Source organism: Haematobia irritans, chromosome 1 (assembly GCF_050003625.1).
Source record: "Haematobia irritans isolate KBUSLIRL chromosome 1, ASM5000362v1, whole genome shotgun sequence".
In the NCBI taxonomy this organism is placed as follows: Eukaryota; Metazoa; Arthropoda; class Insecta; order Diptera; family Muscidae; genus Haematobia; species Haematobia irritans.
Window position 1 is genome coordinate 16,582,400 of NC_134397.1, and position 18,813 is coordinate 16,601,212.

General features: G+C 29.4%; 2 protein-coding genes across 2 annotated transcripts in view; one reads left to right on the forward strand and one right to left on the reverse strand.

Moving 5' to 3' along the window:
• Positions 1–13,219, reverse strand: part of Lk6 (MAPK interacting serine/threonine Lk6 kinase) — a 67,621-nt gene extending 54,402 nt beyond the window's left edge. Inside the window, exon 1 of the mRNA XM_075289448.1 lies at positions 11,158–13,219. Coding sequence (XP_075145563.1) covers positions 11,158–11,395 — 238 coding nt within the window. The 5' untranslated portion in view covers positions 11,396–13,219. The remainder of the gene's footprint in view (positions 1–11,157) is intronic.
• A 4,151-nt stretch (positions 13,220–17,370) lies between these two features.
• The window catches only part of dmrt93B (doublesex-Mab related 93B), a 28,102-nt gene continuing 26,659 nt past the window's right edge, over positions 17,371–18,813 (forward strand). The window contains exon 1 of the mRNA XM_075291745.1: positions 17,371–17,640. Coding sequence (XP_075147860.1) covers positions 17,371–17,640 — 270 coding nt within the window. The remainder of the gene's footprint in view (positions 17,641–18,813) is intronic.

Below are 18,813 nucleotides of genomic sequence, written 5' to 3' on the forward strand. Positions count from 1 at the left end.
GCTCTTGGAACATGGTTGGGATCGATGATGAACAACAAAAACTATAGAAAATATATACACATTTTTTTCATAAGATAACAACAACGATACCACTTTTCTCTTTGACATATACTTATTATATATTAAACTAGCGTAACCCAGCCCGCTTCGCTGCGCCTCCCGAAGCATATTTTCGTTAACTTAGTCAACCATATCCTTCGATCTGAAAACAAATTCGAAAAGATTTGAACTCTTATAAAGAGTAGGGTCAGGGGAAGTCTGACACACAAACTGAAGTTCTGATTAATCACTCCATGGTTTCCACACACGTGTCCCGTACATTTCAAAAAAATCGGATTACTTGCTTTTTCGTTTATATACACAAAATAGGGAGGTTATGCAGATGTAAAACAGACCGGCTTAGCAAACGTCGGATAGGGGGTGTTCCCTTTCAACCAATTTTTTGTATTGCAATTGTTCTGTATTCAAATCGTTGGGCAATCTTCTACATTTCCTGTCAATTTCAAGCATGATTTTTCAAGGGGAGGCATACTTCTCCTCAACATACCGCCCAATAAAAATTGACCATATTAAAAATTGACCATATTAACATTTGTTAAAGTGTTGCGACTCGGAGAACATGTCTTTCCCATACATATACCGGAAAATTAAGCACCCTCTACGTTGCATGTCAACTTCATGTAAATTTAAGTTTTGTTACTTAAAAAAGTCTGGCACAATCCTGTGGAAAAATCAAAAAATTATCTACCGAGTTCTCAACAATCCTCTACTTTCCATTTTCAAAAAATCGGGCAAAAGGGAACCCCCCTCCTTTACTCCTCCCCGACCAGATATCGTGCAGTTCACGTACTCTATATTCATTTCACAAACTACATACCCAACTTCATTTTTCCCCTTCCCCAATCAGACATCGAAAAATCATGTACCCTGTATAAATTTAATCATCTTCTCCCAATTTCAAGTAAATCGGAGAAGGTTGGATTTTGCTCTATTTTTTGTAAAGGGGACGTCACTTTCTCTGCAAATTCCAAGAAAATCTGTAAACTTTCATTCAAGTTTCATAGTAATAAGCAAGGAGAAGGTTCCCGTCTACATACCCAAAAATCAAGTACACAATATTGATGTCATAACCTTCCCCTACGGCCTTTGTAATTTTCAAGAAAACTTGAGAATTCTAGTCTTAGAGGAGGTCTCCCTCACCGTCCCAATATCGAAAAATTATATAGCGTATATTGTGTAGACGTCGCAGAAAATCTCAAGCAAATTATAAGCCCAATTTTTAACCAGCAGGGCCAGGGGAGGGGCTCCTCTTCCCTTCCGAATATCACAAAATCAGGTATACATTATAATAATATAACCTACCCTACATCCTCCGTAAATTTCAAGTAAATTGGAAAAGTTTAATTGTTTCACGGTATGTACTTGAGGAGAAATGAGGCCTCCCTGTGCCCTTTTATTTTTCCCCGACTAAATATTAAAAAATCATATACCTCATATAAATTTCATAATCTCTTCCAAGTTGCCCGTAAAATTTCAGTAAGTCGACATATTTTAGTTTTTTCACTGTACTTTAAATCGGTTCGTGCGTTCTGGAGCTGGATCAGAGATGGCGCTGTATGTAAAAAAAGATTTTCCCGCTTTTCCGTTGAAACTTTTCTTGAATTCTCTTTTTGCTACAAAACCTCACGGAGCCCGAGACCTTTCCAACGAATGCAAGACCATGGAAATCGGTTGGTGCGTTCTGGAGTTATTGCGTCTGGAGGCAAGGAAACCCCGACTTAGAAAGTCTGTCAATTGGAACAAAATAAAAATATTCTTGATCAAGATAAAATTATAGAAAGATTGAACATAGCCACCGAATATTCAATGAAAATAGCCCAAATGGGCCAATATGTCGTATTCAATACGACAAAATTCAGTTTTTTCTTATAACGCTTGTTTATATTCATTATGAAGGATCTACATAAGACCTTCAAATTTTTAATCCACTGATAACTGATATTTGCATATTTTATGATGGAGGGTAGAGTAAGCTTTCGTTCATATCGAGCAAAGTTTCTAAATGTTTTTCATGCCAATTCTCTATTTGATAAGCAAATAATAAAATAATTTGGCAAATACAAATAACTAACTATTTGGACATGTGTGAATACATAGCAAAACATATGTATGCAAATTATATTAACATATATAGTATATGCCAGGCATATAGTACATACATACTATATACGAATGTATTTTGTATTTTAGAGAATATTAAATATGAATAGTTTCTTTATTGATAATAAAAAGCCAGCCTTCTGCATATATGAATATGAATTTTTAATTTTATTTTGTGAAGCCACACAGATGTATGTATGTACGTATATACGAAATAGCATTTCTATGTATAAATGCTATTTATTAATTAAATGGATAGTTCCGCCACTGACGCAATCAATTTAGCTCCCCATATGGTCAAACACCACATTCGTCCAAGTATTCCGTCAATATAGAATAATTGTAAAGTTTTTTTGTTTTGTTTTTTTTTTTTTGGTTTTTCATTTAACATTAATGTCGATAACTAATTCATAAGTTTAGTTGCCCTAAGTTAATTGCTGTAATGCAGATAGAAATTTCCAAACATAACATTTATTGGCATACATATATTGCATTCATTAAAACGATGGAATAATGGAGGGGAATACTTGAAATAAGGAGCGGGGAGGGTGGTGACTGTTTGCCATATTTACTCAACCGCAACTCAACTTCAAACAATAAACATTTGTAACTATGTCAACCGGATAATTGAAACTGTAAACAATTGGAATTGGTGTATTGGAATTCTTCACGGAAGTGATTTTTTTTATTTTCATCCAAACATATGAATTTTATCTAGATGCAATCGATTTGGAAAAGGGATTGGTTTCGATATAAAAAAGAAATACATGGCCATAAGAAATTATAGAGAATTTTAATAAAACATAGGGTAAAAAATATTTTTTGTAAATCGTATTTGTGTCGAAAAACTTTTTTTAATTTATTAATGCCCAATTTTATTTCTATAGCAAATTTTGTCAAAACTTTTGTTTCTATAGAAAATTTTGTCAAAATTTTATTTCTATAGAAAATTTTCGAAAAATTTTATTTCTATAGAAAATGTTGTCAAAAATTTATTTCTATAGAAAATTTTCGAAAAATTTTATTTCTATAGAACATTTTGTCAAAATTTTATTTCTATAGAAAATTTTGTCAAAATTTTATTTCTATAGAGAATTTTCGAAAAATTTTATTTCTAAGAAAATTTTGTCAAATTTTTGGTTTCTATAGAAAATTTTGTCAAAATTTTATTTCTGTAGAAAATTTTGTCAAAATTTTATTTCTATAGAAAATTTTCGAAAAAATTTTTTTCTATAGAAAATTTTGTCAAAATTTTATCGCTATAGAAAATTTTATCGCTATAGAAAATTTTATCAAAATTTTATTTCTATAGAAAATTTTGTCAAAATTTTATTTCTATAGGAAATTTTGTCAATATTTTATTTCTATAGAAAATTTTGTCAAATTTTTGGTTTCTATAGAAAATTTTGTCAAAATTTTATCGCTATAGAAAATTTTGACAAATTTTTATTTCTATATAAAATGTTGTCAAAATATTATCGCTATAGAAAACTTTGACTAAATTTTATTTCTATAGAAAATTTTGTCAACATTTTATATCTATGGAATATTTAATCAAAATTTTATTTCTACGGAAAACTTTCTCAAGATTTTATTTCTGTAGAAAATTTTTGCAAAATTTTATTTCTATAGAAAATTTTTGCAAAATTTTATTTCTATCGAAAATTTTGTCAAAATATTATTTCTATACAAAATTTTGTAAAAATATTATTTCTATACAAAATTTTGTCAAAATTTTATCGCTATAGAAAATTTTGTCAAAATTTTATCGCTATAGAAAATTTTGTCAAAATTTTATCGCTATAGAAAATTTTGTCAAAATTTTATCGCTATAGAAAATTTTGTCAAAATTTTATCACTATAGAAATTTTTTTCAAAATTTTATCGCTATAGAAAATTTTGTCAAAATTTTATTTCTATAGAAAATTTTTTCAAAATATTATCGCTATAGAAAACTTTGACTAAATTTTATTTCTATTGAAAATTTTGTCAACATTTTATTTCTACAGAATATTATTTCTATAGAAAATTTTTGCAAAATTTTATTTCTATCGAAAAATTTGTCAAAATTTTATCGCTATAGAAAATTTTGTCAACATTTTATCGCTATAGAAAATTTTGTCAAAATTTTATTTCTATAGAAAATATTGTCAAAATTTTATTTCTATGGAAAATTTTGTCAAAATTTTATCGCTATAGAAAATGTCAAAATTTTATTTCTATAGAAAATTTTTTCAAAATATTATCGCTATAGAAAACTTTGACTAAATTTTATTTCTATTGAAAATTTTGTCAACATTTTATTTCTACAGAATATTATTTCTATAGAAAATTTTTGCAAAATTTTATTTCTATCGAAAAATTTGTCAAAATTTTATCGCTATAGAAAATTTTGTCAAAATTTTATTTCTTTAGAAAATTTTGTCAAAATATTATTTCTTTAGAAAATTTTGTCAAAATATTAGCGCTATAGAAAACTTTGACTAAATTTTATTTTTTTGTCAACATTTTATTTCTATGGAATATTTGATCAAAATTTTATTTCTACAGAAAACTTTTTCAAAATTTTATTTCTATACAAATTTTTGTGTAAATTTTATTTCTATAGAAAATTTTTGTGTAAATTTTATTTCTATCGAAAATTTTGTCAAAATGTTATCGCTATAGAAAATTTTGTCAACATTTTATCGCTATAGAAAATTTTGTCAACATTTTATCGCTATAGAAAAAGTTGTCAAAATTTTATCGCTATAGAAAATTTTGTCAAAATTTTATTTCTATAGAAAATTTTGTCAAAATTTTATTTCTGTAGAAAATTTTGTCAACATTTTATTTCTATAGAAAATTTTGTCAACATTTTATCGCTATAGAAAAAGTTGTCAAAATTTTATCGCTATAGAAAATTTTGTCAAAATTTTATTTCTATAGAAAATTTTGTCAAAATTTTATTTCTGTAGAAAATTTTGTCAACATTTTAGTTCTATAGAAAATTTTGACAAAATTTTATTTTTATAGAAAATTTTGCAAAATTTTATTTCTATAGAAAATTTTGTCAAAATTTTATTTCTATAGAAAATTTTGTCAAAATTTTATTTCTATAGAAAATTTTGTCAAAATTTTATTTCTATAGACAATTTTGACAAAATTTTATTTCTATAGAAAATTTTGTCAAAATTTTTTTTTCTATAGAAAATTTTTTCAAAATTTTTTTTTTATAGAAAATTTTGCCAAATTTTACCGCTATAGAAAATTTTAACAAAATTTTATCTCTATAGAAAATTTTGTCAAAATTGTATCTCTATAAAAAACTTTGTCATAATTTTATTTCTATGGAAAATGGTTTCTATCTTCGAACATTACAGTTTAGATGGAAAATTATTCGTTAATTTTAGTCAGATTATTTAAACCATAATAATTTCACCATCCCCATAGATTATCGCTGCAAATATTCAAACAAAACTACATTTTGATAAGCGAAAATAGTGTTACGGTAATTTTCCACGCACATTTCTAAAACTAAAAGTGAGGCACATTATAATCCACAATTAAGGCAAAGCACGTTGCAGTACCCGCAAATGAGATCACCATGTCGATTAATAGTTCTTCAAACTTTTATCACGTAATTAAAATTTCATAAGAAATTTCAAAATTTCCCATGAAAAATAAACAAATTAAAAAAAAAGAAAAATGCAAATACATATACTTATAAGCCTCAAAAAAAAAGAAATAGCTGATATTTATGCCAAAATTTTGAAAAGAAACTAAAGAAAAGTGTGACCAAGCCGAACCTTAAATACCCTTCAACACAAATGGCAAACATGACATTTTCCTAAAAGAGCTAAGGCTATATCGTAATTATGAATATCAATTCTTTTTTCACGACAATCCCATACTAATTTTTTAATTCATTACAAACGAAATGACAAAGTTCTTATATCACCTCCTTTGGGGGGTGAATATAATTAAATGAAATTTGTAAATAAAAACAAATCGGAATGCCCCAACAAAAAAAGGAAAAGAAAACTAGAGCAAATTATTGTATCGTAATGAATGAATTCACATGCTTAACATAAACCATAAAGAGCTCCTCTCTAGCACCTAACACCTTTGGCACATAAAGGAATGAGAATATACCGACAATTGGCTTTTGGCCCACAGACCACACAGAATGATAGACACAAAACATAGGTGTAAAGCAAAAAAACAAATCTACTAATAAAAATGACCACAGCGCAAAATGACATGACAAAAACAAAAAAGAATAGACTAGAAAAAATTATGTGTGTAAAATAAAAACAAAAAAAGCAATAAAGAAAGTGGTGTCCGGTCTAGACAAAGCTAAAAATCTGCTTTGACCGCACTCTCTACAAAAAAAGAAAAAAACGTCGCATTATCGCACTCAATTATAGCTTATCATTTTCAATAACATAACTTGATTGTCTCATTACATGGGGTAGGTCATTGCAATGACATACGAGAGCAACGGAATGGTTCTATTTGTAAGTTTTGTTGAGACAATGCAAATTGTTACAATTGCATTTTTTTTTTTTAATTTTTGAAAAAACCTCTTCTGTCTACGGGACAGCAAGCCCAGAAACGCATGGTGGCTCAATGATTGAAATCGGCGAAATTTCAAAAGTACCTACTCAAAAAAATATACAAAACTGATTTGTCATTGTTGTTGACAATAGCAATAATAAATTGCCTAGAATTATCTACATACACCAGATATTTAATGTGCATATTTAAACAACTATTTGTGTGGCATTTAGAAAGTTTAGCATAATTATGTCGGCTTACAAAAAGAAATGTGCACTGTTGTTGTTCCCCTAAGTGCGGTGGTGTCTGATGTTTCATTATAGTGTCTGAAATTACGCTAACCAATATCGCTATTACGTAAATCCGATAAAAAATCATAAACAATTATAAATTAAATTAAATAACTTACCGAGAAATTTACCTAGGAATTTTGAAAAAGTCCCCAAAAAAACAAAGTTTGATATCCAAGGTTTGGTTAGGATATGTTAGTCCGATATTTTTGGCCTAAACTATTCAGTCCATTCCCTGCCAACATTTTTCACACCTATTCGTGGCCCTAAAATACATCAATTTTCGGGAAAATCCTAAAAAATCGGGGGTCGCTTTATATAAGGCTATATCAGGCTATATATAGCCCATCTTCGAACTTGACCTGCCTGCAAACAGAAAAACGAATATGTGTCAAATATCACGACGATAGCGCCATAATTGATGACTGCAGCATGATCGCGGTTGCCACAGTTGATAGAATTCGACCAAAAATTCTTTATGTTTTCGTAAATTTTACAAAATATTCCACTCCAACTAAAAGGTTTTTATAGAAATAAAATTTTGCCAAAATTTTCTATAGAAATAAAATATTGACATCATTTTCTATAGAAATAAAATTTTGACAAAATTTTCTTTACAAATCAAATTTTGACAAATTTTTCTATAGAAATAAAATTTTTCAAAAATTTTCTATAGAAATAAAATTTTGACAAAATTTTCTATAGAAATAAAGTTCTCAATAATTTTCTATAGAAATAAAATTTTGACAAAATTTTCTATAGAAATTATTTTTGACAATATTTTCTATGAAAATAAAATGTTGACAAAATTTTCTATAGAAATAAAAATTTGACAAAATTTTCTAAAGAAATAAAATTTTGACAAAATTTTCTATAGAAACAAAAATGTTGACAAAATTTTCTATAGAAACAAAAATGTTGACAAAATTTTCTATGGAAACAAAAATTTTGACAAAATTTTCTATAGAAATATACTTTTTACAATATTTTCTATAAAAACAAAATGTTGACAAAATTTTCTATAGAAATAAAATTTTGACAAAATTTTTTATAGAAATAAAATTTTGACAAGATTTTCTATAGAAATAAAATGTTGACAAAATTTTCTATAGAAATAAAATTTTGACAAAATTTTCTATAAAAATAAAATTTGGACAAAATTTTCTATAGAAATACAATTTGGACAAAATTTTCTATAGAAATAAAATGTTGACAAAATTTTCTATAGAAATAAAATTTTGACAAAATTTTCTATGAAAATAAAATTTTGACAAAATTTTCCATGGAAATAAAATTTTGACAAAATTTTCTATGGAAATAAAATTTTGGCAAAATTTTCTATAGAAATAAAATTTTGACAAAATTTTCTAAAGAAATAAAATTTTGACAAAATTTTCTATAGAAAAAAATGTTTACAAAATTTTTCTATAGAAAAAAAAAATTTACAAAATTTTCAATAGAAATAAAATTGTGACAAAATTTTCTTTGTAAATATATATGACATTATTTTCTATAAAAATAAAATGTTGACAAAATTTTCTATAGAAATAAAAATTTGACCAAATTTTCTAAAGAAATAAAATTTTGACAAAATTTTCTTTAGAAACAAAAATGTTGACAAAATTTTCTATAGAAACAAAAATTTTGACAAAATTTTCTATAGAAATATATTTTCTATAAAAATAAAATGTTGACAAAATGTTCTATAGAATAAAATTTTGAAAAAATTTTCTATAAACAAAAATTTTGACAAAATTTTCTATAGAAATATACTTTTTACAATATTTTCTATAGAAATAAAATTTTGACAAAATTTTCTATAGAAATATATTTTTGACAATATTTTCTATAAAAAAAAAATGTTGACAAAATTTTCTATAGAAATAAAATTTTGACAAAATTTTCTATAGAAATAAAATTTGGACAAATTTTTCTATAGAAATACAATTTGGACAAAATTGTCTATAGAAATAAAATTTTGTCAAAATTTTCTATAGAAATAAAATTTTGACAAAATTTTCTAAAGAAATAAAATTTTGACAAAATTTTCTATAGAAATAATATTTTGACAAAATTTTCTATAGAAGCAAAAATTTTGACAAAATTTTCTATGGAAATAAAATTTTGACAAAATTGTCTATAGAAATAAAATTGTGACAAAATTTTCTAAAGAAATAAAATTTTGACAAAATTTTCTATAAAAAAAAATTTTACAAAATTTTCTATAGAAAAAAAATTACAAAATTTTCGATAGAAATAAACTTGTGACAAAATTTTCTTTGGAAATATATTTTTGACAAAATTTTCTATAGAAACAAAATTTTGACAAAATTTTCTATAGAAACAAAAATTTTGACAAAATTTCCTATAGAAACAAAAATTTCGACAAAATTTCCTATAAAAATAAAAATTTTGACAAAATTTCCTATAGAAACAAAAATTTTGACAACATTTCCTATAGAAACAAAAATTTTGAAAAAAAATTCTATAAAAATAAAATTTTGGTAGTTTTTTGGTAAAACAACAACTATTCAGTAGTCTACCGTCCGGTTAAGTATTAATCGGGACAAGAGCAAAGATATTAAATCAATGGCCCTTTGCATGCATGGCAGGCATTCTAATCATTGATCCACCATGACTCTGAAAAAGCAAGCAGGAACGCTTAAAAATGTTGCGTTTCATCTTTTGCAGGTTCAAAGTATATTGCTTCGCTTGAGAGAACAAGCAATTTTCTATTCGTAATGAAATCGGTGCAAACAAAATGTTCAAGAATTGATTCTGGAACTATCTTAATTATTGAACACAGCTTCACATTATTGGAGGAGGTTTATATATCATATATATATGGTTATATATCAAATACTTCACAAAAATTACCCACTTAAAGTTAATGTGTCTAAAATCAAACTTATTAGGGAAAAAATACTTTGTTGGGTTCGGGAGAAAGAGAGAAATTTTCCACTTTGTGGCAGACGTTCATTGTTTGCTGTTCTGACGGAATCAATTAGGTCCTCGAGGATCCAAGATTTGAAATGTGTTTTATCTTCTCATTAACACAGCTGGTACTTTCAACTGGTTGTAAACATCTCGGTTTTAAACCACTACGATGGTTCATTGTGAAACAGAATTGTTGCTGATAATTTATCTAAAGATGTGCAAAAATAGAATTGCAATAGTGCAATAGGAGTAACCAATCAGTACCATATTACACCAATATTTATTTCTCCATTGATATGAAGTGATATTTCCATTGCCAATGTTATTATTATTGACTAATATTAATATAGGTTAAATATCAACAGATAAATAATTACGAGGATGGTTACCACAGCCCTCATGATAAAGGACAGACGAATTACTTAAAAAACTAACTGCATTTGGATTTGGCTATTTGGATATCCCCCTAGTACTATTTCAACGAAGATCCCATAGTGCAGACCGATTTGCATATTGTATGTATGGTATGTACCATCACAAAGCTAAATATCGATAGCCCCAATGAGACGATTAACTACCAATGATGTGGTGTTTTGCCAAAAATAAACCTTTTACCCTCTAAGTATTTGATCTTTTCATGCCAACTATTACATGATTGGGTATACCATAACAAGAGTATGAAAAAAATTATTGGATTGACTAATGCAGAAAGCCTAAAATGATCGAATATTTGTTAATTACGATATAAAAATGGCTTGGAGGAAAGTAGACTATAAAGTACTGAATTTTTCAAAAAAGGAAATCTAAACATTTATGATTCATACAAAGGGTCATGGATTAAATCCCGAAACACTAAAAAGATTTTCATTGATGGATTATCCCCTCCCAGTAATGCTGGTGACATTTTGAGTCTTTCAAAGCTTCTCCAAGTAGTTCCACTGCAATGTAAAACTCCGTTCGATTTTGGCTGTAAAAAGGACGTCATTCGTCATTGAGCTCGACATAGAATAGGGCAACAATCATTGACCACACTTTGTATATGACCCATTTGATGTTCGTTCTTCGATCGTATCTAATCCCACCCATTATCAACAAATATGATATTTGAAAATTATGGACAAACAAAGAAATCCACACGTTGAAGAGAAGAAATGGTACAAACGAATACCCTTCCCTATGTCTACAAATATCCATTACTAGTATTTGTAGGCACTGAAGGAATAAATCTTACCTGATACTTGGTTTTGTTCATAGCAGCTGTTGGTGTTGTTAGCATTCATTACCGCTAGTGAGGAGGGAGGAGCGGTTGTGGTAGTATCACCACCATCATTCCTATTAGAATTAATAACAACACCTGCATAGGTGAGGACAGCATTAGCAGATGGTTCAATGGCTCCTCTTCTTCCATTATTATTGGCAACTATATCTGCATCATCCGAGGTAGTTTCTTCCAAAATGCGTTCAACCATTTTTTTGCTCTCAATATATGGCGCTTTTAGGAGATTTAGGGGGGTGGCGATTGATTGAAGTGAGAGATTTTTTTTTGTTTGAAAAATGTTGATGTTGAACTAAAGGCACAGTGCGAGGGCTCAGGAAAAGATAGGGAGGAAGTACTTTCGAAAATAAAACCAACTTTCCAACTTAATAAGAAAGCAAACGGCACGAATATTACAATGTGTTGCTTCTGTGGCGGTATGTTTGTTGTGCTCCTTTCTTTTATTGGGGTCTTCTTTGCGAATTTGAAGGAGAGTAAGGCAGGCGGCGGATGATGGGTGGGAGTTTAATAACCAGTTAGGGAAAAGCAGCAATCTTCTTTTTTTCTGTTGTCACCTTCTACTTGTTTATGTGTATGGGTTGTGTAGCGGTTATAGGAATACAACGTTAACGTCAATGCACTTTTTTCCCCCTTACAGCTTTGCTCTTTCCCCTTTATCCAAATACTGGCAAACTCAAGCAAATCGTCAATGCAACTGCACTGCTCTCTTCTCTATATTAATAACTCACTATTCCTCTTTCTCTCTCAAATGCACTTAACTGCTTCTTCTTCTTCTCGTTGTTTTATAGACGAATTAGTGCAGCTGTTTTCTTTTTCTTCTTCGTTTTCCTTCTTCACACAGTGACAGATTGTATCGGCTCTTTCAAAATGGTGGTCCACGACAGAAAAAAAAAAGTTGGCCAGTAGTCTTTTTTTCTTTCTTTTTGTTTTTTTTTTGTTAAAAATTAGATTTTTGGTTTGAAATGTTTAAAGGAATTTAATTTGTTTGGAATTTTTAGAATTGTATATAGAAAAAGAATGGATTTGTTTTGTATTGTTTAACGAAAAGTTATAGCTCTGCCGCACTGCTGCTTCACTATTAAGCTGCGCTGCCACGAAATTCTGCAGGCGACCAAAAATTGCGCATCAACAATTTCTTAAATCACAAAAGAATTTTTTCAATTTAGCCCGAAAAAAGAGTAATTTAGGATTTTTTTTTTTTTTGAAATTGGAAATTAGAATTTTTTTTGTATTCGCAAAATTCCAGGGAATTTTTTGAATTAAAGATTTTAGGTATTTGAGAATATCATCAAAGGAAATGTTGCAGCTACCGTGATGGTAGTTTGGTTGCTGCCTTATTGCTCTGCTCTGCGTTTCCTCTTGTAAGTATAGCTCTGCCACTGCTCTGCTTAGGAATTCTATTTTTAATTTGGATAGAGAGTGCAGCAGTATTAGTTTTGGTTGTTGCTGTTGTTCGTGGTGCAAATGGTGCTTGAAGAAAAGTAGTATGTAGTGTATAAAATTTTTCCTTTTTGAATTTGTTGGTGGTGCTCCTTTCCAATCCTGGGATTGTCTTGGCTTTTCCAAAAACTATTGTAATTCATTAAGCTTTTTTTGGTAAATGGTGGGTTTGATTTTGCAGTTCCTTTTGGAATTGTATTGCTGGTATTGGTCCAACAATATTCATCACAATTATGGTATTTTTTCTCTAATTAATCAGGGGCATATGGAGGAAAGGTGTATCAGCAAAGAAATCGCCGTTCCCTTCCTTTTGGTGGTGTGATGAAATGGAAATAAAAAAACTTTTAAAACTCAGTAGTTGTGTGTTGGTTTGGTAGTCGACGATGGAACGTTGTTGTCGTCGTCTTTTGTTGGTTGGTTGGTTTAAATATTTTCTGCGTTGTAACTTAAAAAAACAAAAAACATTCGCTTGAAGTAGCGGACAAAAGCCGTTTTCTTTGCGTTCTTCGCTGCTGTTAATCACCGTTTTCGTTAGCTACCGCTCCATGTTTTCGCGCAGGCAATCCGTTTGATGGTCTGATGATGACTGAAAGAAAATACGAATTTTACGAATATTGACATTTCATGACAGCCAAAAATCAATCTAAACCAAAATACAAACGTATGGCGTCCAGCGACATTATTGGCGTAAAACTGCAGAAACATATACGCCATCTGTATACTTGATTGTCTATGCAAATATACCGTTTGTTTATATAATTAAAACTATGCTTGGAAACAAAAATGTTACTCTTTTTTTAAACACATTAATCTAATTCTTGTGAAAATATGGATGGATATACTGTGTAGAAATAATTGCTTTTAAATATTTTTTGTTTAATGTAATAGCGAGATTTGGTTTACCAATGAGTAGTTTCGAAATTTTATTCAAATACAGGCAAAACGTTTTTATAAATAATTAATTTTGAAATTTACATTGCAAGTGACATCATGTCGTATATCTCTATACCTACAATATGCAAGAATTTAAAACGCTCCATTAAGAACCGATTCGAATATCGCATATATTAAGCAAACTTGACTTCGTTGTGAAACCTAATTTATTACCCATATATTTACATACGAAATAAGGCGTGAGCGTACGCTCTAATTTAGATTAGACCGAGTTGTTAGTACACACAAATCTCCTACGTAATACGGGTACGGTACTATTAAGGGAATCAAATATGAAATAACAAGGTGACACCAACTTATAAAAAAAACTAAAAAAGTGCAGCCAAACAGAGGGTGTGTGAAAGAACCTTCTGTTTGGCTGCACTGTCACTGTCAATTGGCAAATTAACGTTTTTTCTACTCACAACCATAGGATGGTTGTGAGTAGAGGTGTGCACGTGAGTAATAGTTTACTCACGCTCACGCACACTCACGACTGAAAAATCATACTCACGCACACTCACGCACGATATTTTTTTGTAGGACTCACGCTCACGCACACTCACGAAAAGAAAATTTGTACTCACGCACACTCACGCACGAAAACGTCGTGACTCATGAAAAATACCGTGACTCACGAAAAATATCGTGACTCACGAAAAATATCGTGACTCACGAATAATTTTATGATTAATTTACCTTACCGAAGTGTCTGAAAACATGAGCATTATTAAAATCGAGATTGCTATTAAACTCTTAACATCCCAGGTGTCACTAAAATTTTAATTGAATTTAACTCTTAAGCGTTTTATGTTGGAGAGCAGGAATATTTTCGTGAGTGTAATTCTTTACTCACGCACACTCACGAAGATATTATTTTCGTGACTCACGCTCACGCACGACATTTTGGTTTGTTAATCACGCTCACGCACACTCACGTTGTTGTCATGAGCGTGACTCACGACTCACGCACGAATCACGAAAATGTTCGTGAGTCACGACAATTTCGTGTCACGTGCACACCTCTAGTTGTGAGTCATAGAAATAGTTTCATTAGACCCACGGTTGCCACAGTTGGTAGAATTCTGCCAAAAATGGTAGAATTTTCACTGTTTGGTAGATTGGTAGCACCTAATTACTCGTCGCCGACCATTTTTTGCTACTCGACGTCGCCGCCGAATATGACGACTCATCTCGACTCACATTTACTCGCCAATTAATCAAAATTATCGGTTTAAATCAGAAAAATGTATCAATAATTGTCGTATTTTGTCAACTTTTTGAACCTTTCACCCACAATCAATCAATTTCAAGCTGCTATAATAATTTTGCAAAATATTCCTCTCCAACTAAGAGATGATTCACAAATTTTCTATAGAAATATAATTTGACAAATCATTCTATAGAAATAAAATTTTGACAAAATTTACTATAGAAATAAAATTTGACTACATATTCTGTAGAAATAAAATTGTGACAAAATTTTCTGTAGAATTCAAATGTTGACAAAATTTTCTGTAGAAATGTTGATTTTCTATAGAAATAGCATTTTTCAAAACTTTTCTATAGAAATAAAATTTTTCAAAATTTTCCTTTAGAAATAAAATTTTGTAGAATTAAAATTTTCGACAAAATTTCCTATAGAAATAAAATGTTAACAAAATTTTCTATAGAAATAAAATGTTCACAAAATTTTCTATAGAAATAAAATTTGTCAAAATGAAGTAAAAGTGACATTTTTCAAAAATGTTCTATAGAAATAAAATTTTTCAAAAATTTTCTATAGAAATAAAAATTTTAAAAAATTTTGTATAGAAATAAAATTTTTCAAAAATTTTCTATAGAAATAAAATTTTTCAAAAACTTTCTATAGAAATATTTCTTTGTTTTTGATTTCAGCTGAAAAAAGGTTTTACAGCCGAAAAAAGTTTACCAGATTTATATCGGCTTATGCCGAAATAATTCGTACAAACATATCTCTTTTCCTTTCTTCTTTTTTCGGAAGGTTCAAGTGTGGTTCATTGCTGGGTTTAATGAACTGCCTGAATTTATTCTGATAATTAGTTGATAGTTTTGCTGCAAGTAGAAGATGCTGATGAGGAATGTGGTAATTCCGAAACGTGCGTCCATCCAACCACCTTGCAGTCTATAGGGCTTTGCCCAAATAAATTTGACAAACATTCTTTTCCTCTGTTGGTTAAGCTACACTTGTAGCTTATGGCGATTTCGATTGGGAAAAAAGGTGCAACATTCTCGAAATTGATTGCCACATATGAAGGACACTGTCATAAATTTTGGTTCCTGTACCCCTCAAAATGTTGTGAATTAATAATAACTTTGGAATAACACTATCATTTGGGCGAAAACACAATGAGGGAAAAAGTAGTGTAACACCAAGGCAACATTTTTTTTTTTTGCGAAACGAAAACGCCCTTAGTCAATGCATGGTTTTAAGCTGAAATTAAAAACAACAACAATGATTAAAGGAAAAAACCAACAATAACAAAACGAATGAAATAAAATTTTTCAACAATTTTCTATAGAAATAAAAATTTGATTTTCTATAGAAATAAAATTTTTCGAAAATTTTCTATAGAAAAAAAATTTCAAAAATTTTCTATAGAAATAAAATTTTTCACAATTTTCCTTTAGAAATAAAATTTTGATAAAATCTTCTGTAGAATTAAAATTTCGACAAAATTTTCTGTAGAAATAAAATTTGACACACTTTTGTGTAGAAATAAAATTTTAACAAAATTTTCTATGAAATTTTCTATAGAAATAAAATTTTTTTTAGAATAAAATTTTGACAAAATTTTTTGTAGAAATAAAATCTTGACAAAATTTTTTGAAGAAAAAAAAATTGGAAAAAAAATTTTACTATAGAAATAAAATGTTGACAAAATTTTTTATAGAAATAAAATTTTAACAACATTTTCTATAGAAATAAAATTTGACAAGTTTTTCTGTAGAAATAAAATTTTGACAAAATTTTCTATAGAAATAAAATGTGACAAAATTTTCTGTAGACTGAATTGTAGTCTGTGTAATTTTGTCATAATTGGCCATGGGGCTTTGAAATAACAAATAAAGTATGAATATAAATATGAATTTTGACAAAATTTTCTATAAAAATAAAATTTTGACAAAATTTTCTATAGAAATAAAACTTTGACAAAATTTTCTATAGAAATAAAATTGTAACAAAATTTTCTATAGAAATAAAATTTTAACAAAATTTTTAAAAAATTTTCCATAGAAATAAAATTTTTCAAAAATTTTCTATTGAAATAAAATTTTTCAAAAATGTTCTATAGAAATTAAATTTTGACAAATTTTTCTATAGAAATAATTTTTATTTAGCAGCACTGTATGTACATGACCATATATGGTACATAATAATAAATATAAATCCTTATATTTCACAAACCACAACACAAACAGGCCAAAACCTCCCTCTAATCAACTAGCCAATCAAAACTTAGCAAAAAGTTGTCAAATGTAAACCACTAACGAAAGTAGCTAAATTTTTTGCTACAAAACTTAGCTCCACACCATAACGCATTATTGTATCCTCAAAAAGAACATTATGGCATATTGCATTTGGGGACATGCGCTTAAACCACAACCGAGAAAAGCGATGATACATCCTTCCAAAGGAAACATGCTGTAACATTTTGTCAAGTGTTTTCCGTTTTTATCAGTTACGTCGTAACTTCAAAACCGTTACAAACGTTGTCTTCTGTGAAACGCTTTGGAATTAACGGAACGGAATAATTTAATCTATTGTCTAAAATGGCTGCCACTACATCTACATCAACGGCTATAGTAAAAAAGACTCGCAAGTCTGGTAAATCCGCTACTTTGTTGACGACAGACAATGGATCTTTCAAAGCAATAAGTGGAAGTATTAATGGATCCAATCGAGTACCAAAATGTGCACGTTGTCGTAATCACGGTTGGATTTCGGAGTTGAGAGGCCACAAGAAACATTGTTCATATAAGAATTGTCGTTGTGCCAAATGTGTTCTCATATTCGAGAGACAGCGTATAATGGCTGCCCAGGTGAGTAGAGGGCGGACGAAAGAAATAACGAAGTCCTATTACTTCAGACTCTTAGGACAATTTAATCCATTGTGATTCCTATATTTTTATTTTTATTGATCAAAAGCAAAAGTGTCGAAAATTTTAGATTTGTTCGAATTGGCGACCTTCGGTACGAATTATGGCCTTCATAGGCCGACAAATTCATCACACATTGCATGAAAGTGGCTCTGGGGTATTTTGGCCCATTCCCGGCGATCTTGAATTGATCGACACTTTAGTATTTCTTTGTGCCGACCTTATTCTCCACAATTCAAAAGTCCAACGGATTGAGATACGGAGATTTTTTGTGACTATTTTGTGCTAGAAATGAAGCGAGAAACTTTCCAATTAAGACATTTTTGATTGACGCGAGTTGAGTGCGATGGTGCTGAGTCCTTTTGGAATGTCCATAGCCTGAGGCCGAAATGTTTGTCCGCCAAGGGCTTCAATACTGTCTTAGAGACATATTCGTCATTTATTTTGAGGCTGCGGCCCACACTATTTGGCAAGTGAATCCCATCATATTGTTTGTTCACAAACTGTTCAGTTTGGAACGGCTTCTTGGTGTAGAAAACCAAATTCAGTAACTCGCCTCTTTCGAGCAAGCGAAGCTACTAGTCCTTGAGTGGTTCTGAGTCATGTTAGAATGTCTATGTTCTGCAACCGATACTGTGCTTCAGGACATTTTCCCAATAATCGACATTTTTTTAGACCCCACAGTCGATGAATACGAACGGAGAGTGCCTATCGGCCGTTATGGCGACCCATTTTTCCTTCAAATTTAGGATTATTTCCGATTTTTTTTTGAGCAAAATTCTTTTTCCACGATGACAAATACCCTCTTTTCTTGTTTCCGAGTGTTTTTAATGCCAATAATAATATTGCAGTTAAATATGAAGATGTAATATCTTGATATTTGTTGAGTTATTTGAAGATAGAAGAATGTCCACGAGGCCAGGCATCAACAATGCATAATTGTGAATTTAAATATTTCATAAGCGATGGCAACACTATCCTTTTTTTCACCAAGGAATTAGAATCACTTTTGCCATAGTTGGTAGAATTCTAACCAAAATGGTAGATTTTTTACTATTTGGGAGATAGGTAGAATTCTGGATGTTTGGGAGATTTTGCAAAATATTCCTCCCAACT